Source organism: Ochotona princeps, chromosome 10 (genome assembly GCF_030435755.1).
Source record: "Ochotona princeps isolate mOchPri1 chromosome 10, mOchPri1.hap1, whole genome shotgun sequence".
NCBI lineage: Eukaryota > Metazoa > Chordata > Mammalia > Lagomorpha > Ochotonidae > Ochotona > Ochotona princeps.
In genome coordinates this window covers 20,654,650-20,668,904 of record NC_080841.1, presented here as the reverse complement: position 1 = coordinate 20,668,904, position 14,255 = coordinate 20,654,650, and the positions used below count along the sequence as shown (strand labels likewise).

Here is a 14,255-nt window from a genome sequence, read left to right as displayed (position 1 = left end):
TATGACTTGTCAGGTTAATCTTCCACCTGCAGCACCAGCATCCCATATGAGTACTGGTTCATGTCTTGACTGTTCTACTTCCCACCCAGCTTTCTGCTTTGTTGCCTGGGAAAACAGCAGAGGATGATCCAAGTCCTGGGGCCCCTGTAACCACATGAGAAATCTGGAGGAAGCTTCTGGCTCCTGGCATTGGATTGGCTTAGCTCTGAATGTTGTGGCTGTTTGGGGGAGTAGACCAGCAAATGGAAGATCTCTCTCTTTTTTCCTTTCCTCTCTGTAAAGTTACCTTTCAAATAAAAATAAATAAATCTTTAAAAGTCTCATTAAAAAGATTTTTATTAATTTATTTTGAAAATCAAAGTTAAGGAGAGAGAAGGAGAGACAGAAAGAATCTTTCATCTACTGGTTCACTCCCCAGATGGCTACCATAGTCAGCATTGGTGTGGGCTGAAGTTAGGAGGCAGGTGCTTCATCTGGGTCTCCCATATGGGTGGCAGGGGCCCAAGCCTGCAGACCATCCTCCTCTGCCTTTCTCGGGCCAATCACAGGGAGCTGAAGGGAGTGGAGGAGCCAGGACATGAGCTGGTGCCCATATGGAATTCCTGCACTGAAGTGGCAGTTTTACCTTCTATACCACAGTGCTGGCCCTGAAAATTTGAGATTTGCCCCCACACTGCTCAAAGTTTTTTTTTTTAACTTTTATTTTTCATGATACATTTACACAGCCTCAGGGATTTCTCCTTCTACCCTCTGCCCCATTTACCCTTGCCCCCTGCTCAAAAGTTTGGAAGTTATAATTTTGAGGTAATTTTCTTATGTTCTTGGTGTGTATTATCCTCTAGGTATCTGTACATGTATACATCTGCATTTACGCCTTTTTCTGTCCATGCATACACACAGTCAGGGCAATTGGGGAGAATTATTTTCACTATTTAGTGTGACTTAAACAGCTCTTTTTTTTAACCTTCTTTTTTGGTGTTATAATCAGGAAGAAAATCACATAAACTACTTACTAACTTAGCCAATTTTATATGATAATTCTAAGCAACGTATTTGAAGACCTGAATGAAATCTTTCTCTGGACATGTATCAACCTTTGGGCTGGCTAAAATCCTAATAGCTCAAGAGCTGTTTTTACTTCTTTTCTGCATTGAAGGCATTGGCAATCTAATATCTGGGTAAAGGAAACTTAAACCTTTTGCTAACTGTGGTTTGAAGAAGCGTGCAGAATGGATGGATACTAGGTGTTACAATGACAGTTCATTTATTTGAACTCTCCACTGTTAAGGGATATGTTTTAACTTATAAGAGAAATTGCAAGCATGGAACTTAAAAAACAGAATTAGAAGATACTTTAAAATTTTGAAATCCATATTCCATGAACTTTGGAAGACCACCTCGTGTGTATACATCATTTCACTTAGCTTGCCTTGAAAACTAACTCAGAAAGAGAAAGAGGAGAAATCCTTGTGTCAGTGCTACGTTAGTCTTGGTCAGTTTTTCATCTTAAAGATAATTCAGCCAGCTCAGTTTTCTAATTTCCTGGCCTATTTGAGGTAGACTATAATCATAATAGAGCACTATATGGGAAGCACATAAAAACAAGTAGGGATAATCATATCTCCCAGAGGGCTCTGATGACAAGATCACAGTGTGATGCAGAATTCATTAAGTCTACAACCTGGGCTGGTTGATGGAGTGCTGGAGTTTGGAAGCCTGCTGGGAGCCCCAGGCTGTTCCAGGATCAGGTGTGACTTAGTTGTTCAATTCTAAATCTGGAATTGCTCCTGGAAATCTCTGAAAGTCTTTGTAGCTCTGAAATCCTGTGACTCTATAATTCAAGTCATCCAGAAGAAGTTGCACTATGTTGCATATGCTTACTTTGAGAATATGGGAGGGGTGTCTTGGAGCCTGTGCCACTACACTTGCACTTCCCAAGGCTTGAGGGAGTGACCCTTGCTGTCCTTCCTTGTTGTCTGAAGGCCCACGGTGGGCTGAGGAAGTGTTCTCTGGGCTGATGGACAGCCTTGGTCTGAGAGCTGGTCTTCCTAGCCCCATTGAGTGATGACTTTTCTTCCCTGGCTTCTTGTTGGTGTGGTGGGCCATGGTCCATTCTGCTTAGTTAAGGGTATATCCTGTTTCCAGAGGGGCAAATGTAGTGGTGGAAGAGGTCCAAGAACCTAGACAGTCCTGGGCGGCTTCCTGCCTCTGCTGAGAGCCAGTGTTGGTAGGTAGAGCTTTTACTGTCCTGAGATTGGCTCTCATTTTTTTTTTTAAATAGTGCTTATATATCCTTGTATAGTAAGGAGGAGTGTTCCTAAAGTGTTGGATTTTATTCTCAGTTTGTTTTTAATCTAAAGTGTTTTTTCAGAAGTAGGTGGTGGTGGACATGAAAAAATAGTTGCCCAGACAGTTACTGATCTTTCTCTTTCTTTCCTTAGTTATGTCTTAATATTTACTTTGTTTTTAAAGTGGGTACATTTTTGTAAGTTCTTGGGAGTTTATTTTTATTGGGTTTTAGAAGAGGAAAACTTTGTGGTCCCAAATTACTTGGTCATATTTATCAGAAGGTCTCTTACAGTTGTGTGTTAGAAAATGGAACCTGGTTTATTATGCCAGGTCTATTCTGTGACCTGATCTCTCTGCTGGCTTCTGTAAATTACCTGCTGCAGATTCCCTCTTGTGTGTGTTCCCGCCCAACTGAACAGAACTGCTTCCGGGTTCTGGGATGACCTTGACTCCCACCTCTGTGCCTTTGCACATGCATATTTTTAGTTTGGAATGTTCTCTGCCATCCTTCTCAGCTGCTCTTTAGATCCTGTTTATCCTTCCTGCTGAGAAGTTTTCTCTGACCAGCCAGAGAGTGATTTGGGAATTCCATATGTGTGCTACTATGGATCATGCTGTTTTCTGGTCTTCCATTTTGTAGCATAAATCTCTTGTTAGACTTAGCTTCTTTGGGATGTGTCTGTTGAGGGGAGGGGAGATGTAGAGGTAGAGATAGAGTCTCAAGCACAGTAAAATTAATAAATCTTTTTAAATCTAACAGATAATTTCACTTTGTATGTATATGTTCCATGGTGCCTGGCTTAGAGCTGTGTATGGAATACAGGCTCAACATGTGCTCGTGGAATAATACATCCTTGTCAGACTAACTTGGGCTCTTTGATTGATTTCAGTTTTATGTATGGGGAGCTGACAGACAAAGACACCATTGAAAAGGTGCGGCAAACTTTCGAGAACTATGAGATGAATTCGTTTGAAATTTTGATGTACAAGAAGAACAGTGAGTATTCAGGCCACTCTGTCTCATTTCTGTGTAGGTTTGGAAAATAGTAAAATATCTGCACTTCTTTTTTTTTTAATACTTTGTTTTCTCTCCCATCAACTAAATGTAGTTACTGGGTGTGTCATTGTATGTGTTGGGATAAATGATACGGATTCCTCAGTTACACTGTTCCTCTTAGAAGTGCCTGAGGAGACTCAGATCATGAACCAATGATAACTTTTCCATTTATGTTGCTTCTCAGACTTAATGTTTCTTCTATTGATTTGCTTCTGACAAGTTGCTGGCATAAGCCACTGTGACTTTAAGCCTTTATGCTGTGGGGACTGAGAAAAGGTAGGACAGAAATTCTGGCCAGTTCATGTTTGTATCTCCCTCCTGCAGCACTAGCTCAATGCCCTGTGGGGCCCAATTATAAGTTTCTGAACAAATTTTTGCTCTCCTGGTGAGTCCACAAAGTAGTATTAACAGAATTGCATTATTTATTTACCTTTGTTTTGGCTACAATTGCTTCTACAAAGTATGTTCATGAGATTTTTAGCTGTAACAAGCATTAACCCGGCTTGTCTCCTAAGAGGTTTTGTGTTGAACTGGAGATGGGTTATTGCAGAGGTCTGGAAAATGGGGCTGAGGACTTACCAAAGCTGCAGAGGCACTGATTCAGAAATTCTTATTGTTTTTGTCAAGAATCCTGCTCAGTTTATGCAGGACCAGTGGTCGATAATTGGTTCCATAAAACATTGCCAGAGTGGCCCAGGTACTGTGTGAGGACAAGTATTTATTTTGGTAGTATTCAGGCCTGAGTGATGTGTTTTGTTTGGGAAGGCAAAGAACATATGTAGATTTTATCTGGAAGGAGCTGGGACCTTTTCTTTCCAGACTGGTGTGTTGGAGCAGGGAACTGAGAGGATGTTGGATGTTGGCCTGGTGACCGATGCTGCTCTTTCAGGGAAGGGCGCTGGGCCATCAGCAGGTCCGAGCAGGTTGTTCCTGCACCTTCATGCTGGTGTTACTGCCTCGCTCCTGCTCATTCTCCAACTGAGAGGTCTGGAGCCTAGCCTGCTGTTGGCTGCAAGAAGAAGGAGGTGAAAGGCTCCAGGGCTCCATGCCAGCTCTACTCTGGGGACATAACTCTTCCCGGGAGCACAGTAGCATTGGCCGTCTCCTGGGGCACACACAATCTGCACACGTGCCCTGAGTTCATGTAGTCAGCTAGCTGCCTTTCACCCTGGCAGCTCTGTGTGCTGTGGCTTCCTCCAGGACACAGACTGCTAGTAGAGTCGGTGCATCCCACAGAGATGCCTAGCATTTGAATTTTGCTTCAGAGTTTTAACTTGCCCAAATTCAACTCTATGGGCTTGACAGCATAGAGAGAAAGAGGAAGAGAGGGAAATGTAGACTGAGTTAATGATTTCAGCTACCATCTCTCTCAGAGAGCATACGCCTCAGTGTGAATGAGATGCAGGAGTGGAATGGACTGGCACAGCTATTCCTGAGCCCCTAGACCCTGTATTGTGAATGAATCATTACACTGGAAGTGAATTTGGTATTTGAAGTTCCGTACTTGAGGTAGATATGTACTATCCAGGTCAACAGCTAGTTCATCTGATGAATTAGCAAGGGGTTAACATTGCTTCCCTCCCGAGAGGAAACTCTCTTTTATATTTTCAAAGATTTTTAAAATCATATTCAATTTTTGCCTTAGCCCTCAACTTTAGAAAATGAACTTTGCATAATGATGGCATGACTCTTTTCAGTTTTAAATGATCAGTTCCCTTTGAAGTACTGAAGTAAGTCAGTTAAAGTTGACATCCAAGGCCATGAAGCATGTGCCCACACATGGGCCGCTGGGCAGAGGACAGCGGCCTGGGCTGCTCCTCACCTCTGCCTAGGCCTAGGCGATAGCCTTGTCCTAACTGCAGGCTTCCCTGAAAAGAAACTTGGACCTTATGAAACTCTGGAGTCCCTTGAGGGAAAGTCTCCCTTGTGTTGAGATTTTTAAAAGGGAAAGGTCACCATCGAAAAAGAATGTTTGTTTTTCTCCCCTCTGATTTTTACATTAATGCATTTTTGATCATGAAGAATATATGAAGAAAATATGAGTAACAAAAACAATCAGTGAAAACACTGGGAGGAATGCTGGTACTATTACATAATGCACATGCTGTGGCGTTTCTTCGCTTTTTGTCTGCGCACAACTTTACAAATGAGATTTTGGCATATTTTCAGTTTAAAGTCATACGTTGATTTGTCTTTCATCACAAAATATTCCCGTCATTAAATTCCTCATAAATATAATTTGGAAATGCATTAATGTATCTTCTAATGTTGTGCATTTATGAGGCCTTAAATTTTCTTCATTACCAATATCGAAGTCAATATAATTGTGCGTTGTTGACATTGTGGAGTGTTTCCTAGAGGCTCCCAGTTGTCGTGTAAAGAAGGTGAACTGGGGTTCCTGAGATATTTTGCCAAATAGGCTTCTAGAAGAACTGAGTCTCTTCTGAGTTCACATACAAAAATATATGTTGGACCCAGTGAACCTTATCAGCATTGAATACTATCACTTTTAAATGGCTAAACAGTCCACATTAGGTTCTTTTGTTTAATGAAGTTTCTTTAATTGTTAAGAAGATTGAGTTTTAAAGTTTTTATGCATTTAAAACTACTTTTCATAAGATTATTTACCCATATACTCCAATTTTTGTGATTTTTGTTACCAATTTTTATAAGCTTTTAAGAAATTTTTAAAAAAAATTTCTTTGCAGTATTTCTATAGGTATTCCTTCGTGTTTTATTTGAAAGGCAGAGAAGAAAGAGAATTGGAGAAAGAGGAAATACAGAGAAGCAGAGAGATACCGCCTGTCTTCTGTTTCACTCCTTAGAACCCTATAGTAATCATAGCCAGGCCAGGTTGAAGCCATGAGCCAGGAACTTAACCTGAGTGTTCCACTTGGGTGGCAAGAACCCAGCTATGTAAACCATCACCTGCTTTCTCCCAGAGTTTTCATTAACAGGAAACTGCATTTGGGAGCAAAACAGGGACTCCAACTAAGGCACTGTGATACAGGATGAGGGCAATATAAGCAGCATCTTAACTGGTACATTGAATGTGTGTTCCAGGGATTTTTAACTGGCAGACGTTAATGCTTGTCCTATCTTTTGGGAAGCTGGGAATAATGAACAGAAGGTTTTCTTGCATGGTTTGGGAAAAATATGTGGAACGCTACTACATTTCTTGAAGGGTGGATTACTGGAAAGATTTCTTTTTGGCCAATCTGAAGGGTTGGTGTCTCTGTAATGGGATAGATTTAAAAAAAATCTGTTGCCTATTTCCTATTCAACATACTATATGAATTTCTTATATCCACTACCATTGTCATTAATGAACTCCTCTAGTAAATATTTGCCCGTCATTCTAACGCTAGTGGACTAGTTCTTCCAGTTTTCAAGCAAGACAGTTCTAATCAAGAAAACAAGTGTGAGCTCTGAGTAGAAGCAGCATGCCCTCTGGACAGTCCCTAGCGCGTGACTTTCCAGTTTATGGTGTGGCTGGTAGCCCAGTCTTTTGGGAGATCCATTTCAGCTTCCCAGGCAGTGAAACCCACAAAGGTGTTGTGCAGAAGTTCTCTTGGGCTGGCAAGGAGGAGCTGCTGGCCAAGCGTTGCTGATTGCTTACTATTGTGGCTTCAGCCCTGGACCAGACCTCCTGGCTGCAGAGGGACAGATGTGGGGAAGGGATTCTGCCTTCGAGGACATTACACTCTCAAGGAGACAGGTTTACTGGATAAAACAATCATATTTTGCCTATTTTCCTGATGGGTTATTTTTTCAGATTTGTTCAGTGGTAGGAGCTTCTGCTATATGCGATCTTCTAGAAGTTTGTGGAAAATGTATAGTATAAAAAACTGTGCCTGGATTTCATTTTTGCATCAAAATAAAATTATTGTTTAATTCGTTTTTCTACATCCTGAAGTCACATCATATGTAATAGTTGCTGATCCTCAAACATGTTTCTATTGAAAAGTAGCTCCTGTATTTTAAATTACTTTCCTATAGCATTTTTTAAAAATGGAGACTTTTTCCCATATAGAAGTGAACAATTTTTTGATCATTATTTTCCTTAATGGTTCTAAGTTTTGTGTAATATTTAGGAAGCTGTCCTTATTATTACCTAAATAATAAAAACACTCCTTCTTTATTCCTTCTTGTAATTTAACAGTTGTATTAGGATACATTAATCCATTTGGAAGTTTATATAGAAATGACAATAACAAGGTAACGATTTATTTTCCATATGGGCTGGTTCACTTGTTCCAAACTATTTATAAAGCAATTCAGCCACTCCTTTCTGATTTGAAATGCCTTTTCATATATTAAATTTTCATACATGTATGAGTTGATATCTGTCCTCTTCTTGGCTAAGAATCCTATTGTAATTCACTAGGTTTATGGGAGTTTGAGTTACTTACCAGGTTGGGTTCCCTATATTTACAGTGAAAATGCTATCATAGTAACTCTTTGACTTATACAATTGTTATGAGAAGTAAACCACAGTGTGTCAAGGTCTGGACCCATTGTAAGAACTCAATAAATGACACTCCCATTACTGTTTATTTCTGGTCAGTACTAGTGACTCGTAATTACTGTAGCAGATAGTCCCTGGTATTTTTTTCCAGGAATTTCAAAAATTCCTTGCGCATGCTTGCACCTTAATTTTTCTATTTGGATTGGATTTTAATTCAAGGCTCTGAAAACACACACAAAGGAATAATTAAAATCCAGATTGAACTTGTGTTCAATTTATCCATTAAACAAGGAGTTTGGTATCTTATAAAACTGAATTTTCTCATCTACAAACAATGCACTGCTCCATTTACCTAGTGTTCTGTGTGCTTCAGTACACTTTGGGTAACACTGAGGCTTTAGTGTTGAGCCGTCTGCTCTTCCCTCATGATGGCTGCATTTGGCCCTCTTCCCTCAGAACAGGTGGAGGCGGCTTCAGAATTATGCCAGACACCTTGAGATAGATTCTCAAGTCTTGCAAGCATCTGTTCCATGTGAGACTGAATATTTCAATCTTGTAATTGAAGAATTCAAAAGTAAGGAAGGAAAAAAGGAAGCAAGAAAAGTATAATTTTATATTAAAGCCTATGTGTCAGATATATGTGTGTGTGTTTACTTGCTCCTAAGCAAGTCTTATTTCTCTCATTTTGCCAATAAGGAAACAGATATGGAGAGAAATTAAAATGATGAAACCAAGGCACACAATGATGAAAGGATAGGGCTGAAATCCAGGGCTCACATTTCCAAATCCAATAGCCAGTTCCCATGACTCGCTGGGTCTGTCTCATTCTTTTTGCACTTGTTATTTGTCTCAATCAAGTTGGCCCTAACCCAGTCTGTTTCTTGGTCTAGTCTTCCAAGTCTGCTCTTTGAAATTACCAGAATGGTCCAGCACGACACAGCTTTTCCCAGGGACCAGTTCCTGTGGCTTGGTTAATTCTCTTGAACATGGCCTGGTTGCCCAGAAGTCTTGTTATAGAGAGTACTTGGTAGGAAGACCAGACAAAGGAAGAAGAGGATGAGCAATTCCAATGTCAGGTTAGGTTGTCAGGTTCATCACTGTGTGCCTAAGGGAGCTACAGGAGGGATGAGCATCAGAGTGGACCAGGGGAGGCATCTGGTTTGGAACTGCCCTCCCTCTGGGCTTCTGCAACCAGGAGAGAGCCGTTGTCCCAGTTGCAGCAGCCTCTTTTATCAGTGGAGTTGTCAGGTTCCTGGAATGTTGGACATGGTTTTTTTTTTTAAAAAGGAGATTTATCCTGGTGTCTTGTCTTTTTCTCAGAATGAGGACATTGAATGCTTGCCCTTTTCAGCTATTCCGCAGTAGACCCTTGGGTGAGAAGATTCAATTTTGACTTCCTCTTCCTGATTTTGTATGTGTGTGTACAAATGTTTGTGTAGTTATTACCACTCTATTATTTCTAGCAACTGGTGTACTGCAGCTGAATCTGAGCTTTGGAGAGCCCCCTGTAGACCATATGTCCCAGCCTGTGCCTGAGAGAATGTCTGAATGGAACCAAGAATTCTTAGTTTTCCTTGTAGCTTTCAGAGGGAAGTTGGATGGATGGGCCTCAGGTTCTAGATAGCTTACATTTCACTTAAAACCACTATGTCATAGACTGACATTTTAAGTACTATCTCATTAGATAAATCCTTTGCTCTCCAAAGGAAATGGTTGAAATCATTGCTTTATACTGCCTATGATGGGCTAATATTTTCTTTTGGAGAATTCAACAAATGAAAATGCAGGTCCATCCTATTTTCTTAGATTGTTTGAGTAGTGGTCATTTGCAATAGAAAAAGGTCAAAGTTGTACAGTTCACAATGCCACCCGCTAGAGTTAAGCAATGCAGTACAGTAACTTTATATGACCCTGTGTGTTAATGCTGAATGTCATTGGGGATTCAGGTGAAAATGCAGAGAAAGTGCATCAGGTGTTTTACTACTGGGGTAGACCATGTTCTAATTATAGAAGCATTTCTTAGTTGTTAGGGTGTGTGTGTGGGAAAGGGGCAATACTTCCCTTCTCTGACTATGATCACAACCAATGGAGAGACATTTAGAAATCAGTTCAATATAGTAAACTTCCTTTGGGACTAGGGATAGGAGCTTTCTCTAGTCCTTACTTAGTTCCAACTTTGGATCCCCACCATCTCTTGGAATGACCATCAAGGTCGTTCTGGAGGCCCCCCCGCCCCCAAAAAAAAAAAGAGGAAAAAAACTTAGACTAGATAGAGAACAACAAGGAAAGCTTAGAACCAGACAGGAAATGGTCAGCGTGGATTCACAAATACCTTACTAGGTGGGACACAGAGATTAGTTGCTCCTCACTGGGGTATTGAAGATTTCTCTGCACACCCCTCCTAAAACTGTTCACCTAAACTGTTGACATATGTCTTGTTAGAGTTATAAGCCAGTTTAGACTATCCCAAAATCTTCCAAGTTCAGCAAAATTATGCTTCAACACTATAAACTGCTAAATACTAAAATGAAAATAGACATGAGACAGCTGAATAGTACCCTATAGCCATTTTGAGGTGTATAGCAGCCGTTTCTGTATATAAACGAAAATTGAAATGTCAATGAAGTAGTCACAGGATGTGGTTAAGAACTTGCATTTTTAAAAACATGTTGGTTACTCAATACCATGTCAATTAATTCCATAACATTGTAAATTGTTGTTGATGTTGTGTTGGGGCTTTTAATTGATTGGGATGATATTCTGCTAGCTCTACCTTCAGATCAGAGATGGTCTCTCCAAGAAACCATTGAATTTATCTGGAAATAAGATGCTGGACTCTATGCTTGGTATATGTTTGCAAAGAAATAATCTTGACTGAATTTGAACTGTAATACTGCACCAAAGTGGAGGAATCCACCATGGGGGTATATGGGGAGGGGTTGGGGGAATCCCAGAGCCTATGAAACTGTTGTCACATAATGCAACATAATTAACATAATTAACAATAAAAACAAACAAACAAAAAACCCACGAAATCAGTTCAATAGAGATTCCAGTAACACCTTTAAGAGCAAAAAAGCTGATCCTGAAGAAAGTGGTTTATATCTGTAGGAAAGTGAATTGCTAAAAGTGATTAATTCTCAGAATTATGCAGAATTACTCCCTGGCCATAGGCAATACTGGAGAAGTATTGCAGGCTTTTAGTTCTACCAACCTCTTCCCTACCCCCTGCCTTTTTCTTCCTCCTTAATATTTACATAATGAAGGGGCATAACAGAGAATGCGCCACATCTAGTTCTTGTCTCTCAAAGTAACAACCCAGGGAAAAGATCCAGAGTGTTGCATTGAAAGATGTCTCTCCACAGGGGAACCCTAGACTGGGTGGTTTTATCCGTCAGCGAGTCCCCAGGAACATACTGCCTGTGGTTTTGGTAGAAGACATCCACTAGAATTCAGAAAGGGGATGATCAGAGAAGTACTGTGTGTTTAAGTTTCTGGAAGGAGGTGATGGGCATTGTTTGGTAGAGAGCAGCACATAGTTTAAACAGATTGGCCTGAGAGCTCATGATTAGTTAAAAGTATGGAAAAGCGGAAAAGGCCTCTCCATATGACAGGTACAGTGGTCTCAGAGATGTGGACCAGCATTATCAGTGCCAGAGAGGCAAAAGTGGAATATGGAGGGTAAATCGCATAGTCCCAGCTGCAGCAAGCTGCCAGGCTCAGTCCAGCTGGTGCAATGCCATGAAAAGGTTAGAAGTTTGCAGCTGTGAAGGGATATTCTGGGGTCTCCCACAAGACGATACCATATAATGGGACATCACTCATCTGATGACATTTGATGCATTAGGAGTGCTTCTGGCTTACCATCTAAAAAATGACAGTTTTATTTACAACAAAAAGGGGTTTGCATGAGCCCCAGGGGTGGGGGTCCTGGAGGAATCTGGGTATCCTGCCCCAGGTCACTAAGCCTGCCTGTGTGGTGGGGACTGAGCCTGTGAGCCCGGGAATGGAGGGTTCAGTGGGTCTCAGGTTGCATGACCTGGGCCTTGAACCCACCTGCACAGTGAGTAATGGCACGTGAGTCTCAAGAGTGGGCAGTCCAGCATGGCCCAGGTTGCCTGGCTCAGGTCTATGAGCCCACCTAGGAGAACCTGTCCTCCCCAGTGTAGAGGATGGAGTGCTGGATGACAGACCATAGTGCGTATGGAGGACATGGCAGCTCACTGGGCCCTGCAGAGGACATCTGGTACCATAGCAGAGAATAGAGAATAGAACATATGAATAGCTACCCCAGCCAAACGATGATGGCAAATATCTGGGCGATTGGAGACTGTAAGGTTGATGGTGTCAGCCAATGGACATTGGAAGGGATTCCTCATCCATAGATTGGTGACATCGACAGCAGTTTGGAATTATCACATCTGCCTAGGCAGAACCTTTGGAACATATGCCGTTGTGACTCTGATTGATATCAGGTGGCTTCTCCCTATCCTTGGGTACTGGGATGGTAGGGAGGCTGGGTATGGACTAGCCCCTTGTCTCTCCCCTTCCCACAGAATAGAAAGAAGAAATAGAAAGCTTGGAAACAGTGATCACACCCACTTCTCCCTAACCCTAGATCCTTCCACCCTGATCGACTGTGTAAACATCATCTAAAATAAAAATTTAAAAAGGGGGTTTTTATTTGTTTGCTTTTTGTCTTATGAGTTAGGCTGCAACCCAGAGCTGACAGGCTGTGTGATGAATTCCTATGATGCTTTTTTTTTCTTTTGAATTTCCCTTTGCTTAGTTGAAAATGGCATATTCTGAGTCAGGAACTGGAAGGAATGGTTGTACAGACTTTTCAACAAGGATAGATGATCCAAAGGTCATATACTTTTTGATTTTGAGATACTATAGTAATTTTTGTATGACTGATTTTCCTTTCAAAATATTTCTTTCTTAAAATAACATTAGAATCTGTTACTATAAGTGTACCCAGAAACTTATAGTTGAAAATTATGCAAAGAGAAACAAGATTAATTATGAATGAATACATAGATAATTAAGATTTAAGGAATCTGCATTTCCGGTTGGTCTATTTGTTACATATTTTTACATTTTAGGATTTTTATATGTATAGATAAGTGGTGTAGCCAAATCTGTAAGCCAGTATTGTCAAGTTAGATTGGTTAATCCTAGAGACATAAGTCTGCCGATGTTGAATGGTGTAATGTTTGATGTGATTAAAGACTCAACTGATATTTTGGGAGATACATTTTCACCTCCAAGCATCTTTGAGTTGTCTGTATTATGTTTAATAACACAGAACATGTGAAATGCTGAACGCTGGACCTGGTACACAGGAAGTTCTCTAATACTTAACAACATGGAGAAATGGTGACCAGTTTGGTTTGAAAATGGGTTTCAGTAGTATGTAAAGTAGTATCCCAGTTGTACAGAATTCTGCAAACAGTTAGGTCTTATATTCTGATTGCTCTTTTAGCAACTGGGATGTAAGAACTAGGTGGGAAAGAGCATGTCATTGCTTGGTGTCTTATTTTATTTTGAATCACAGAACAGACTGGTGTCTCCTCTTCTCCTCTCTCATGTCCTCCGTGGACAGAAAATATTTATATGTTCTCTAGTTATTTCCTCAGAAGCCAGAGCAAGGCTGTGTGGATAGCTGGCCAGAGACAGCAGAGTGGGTCCTCTTTGAAAAAGAGGCAGCAGAGCCGTGCCCACCTCCCCCTGCACAGGAAAGCAGTGCTTGAGAGGAGACAATTTTTGTCCAACTTTACTATAGGAATAAAGATTGTAACATTCTCACTGAGCTTACTAAGGGACCGACGTGATCCCACATCACATTGCAAATGCTTCTAGTCTGAGATGCCCTTGCCTGGGGAATCATGGTGATCCTTTCTGTTCTCAGTGTCTTGTCATTTGCTATTGTGTTTGGACCTTATAGATTTTTTACTTTAGGGAAAAGGACTTAGAAAGCTTGTTTGTGGGACATGCCCCCTTGAGCGTATGAGCCCATGTTGACAGATTCACATGTAGAATCTGAATGCTCAGTACTCTTTGGCAGTGGATGGAGTTTGAAGTTCGAGTTTGCATGATCTGCTGGCCTTGGTAGGCAGTGCCCATCTTGGCCCCATACTCTTTACTGTCCACTCTGATCTAAGGTAAGTCTTTAAGTCTCCCTGCTTAAGCCCCTTCTATAAGATCAAATGAATTTTTCAACCTATTTCCCAATTATAAGGGGTAAGAGGCTTGAATTTACAAGACTTACTTGAACAGAAGCAAATTCCCATTGAGTAGTCACTGTGAAAGTTTTTATTCCAGCAAAAAGAGAAATTAATGTTATAGTAGCTTGGCATTTGAAAGAATGAGACCATTTAAAATTAGATGAATATTTGTACCTCCTCATTTGCAAGTTTTGCATTCATTGTCCCTCAAATC

At 40.8% G+C, this 14,255-nt stretch overlaps 1 protein-coding gene across 2 annotated transcripts in view; it reads left to right on the top strand.

Annotated features, from left to right (window-relative positions):
* The window catches only part of KCNH1 (potassium voltage-gated channel subfamily H member 1), a 334,081-nt gene that overhangs the window by 20,864 nt on the left and 298,962 nt on the right, over positions 1-14,255 (top strand). For both annotated transcript variants that reach the window (XM_004578675.2, XM_004578674.2), the window contains exon 3: positions 3,180-3,286. In XM_004578675.2, coding sequence (XP_004578732.1) covers positions 3,180-3,286 — 107 coding nt within the window. The remainder of the gene's footprint in view (positions 1-3,179; positions 3,287-14,255) is intronic.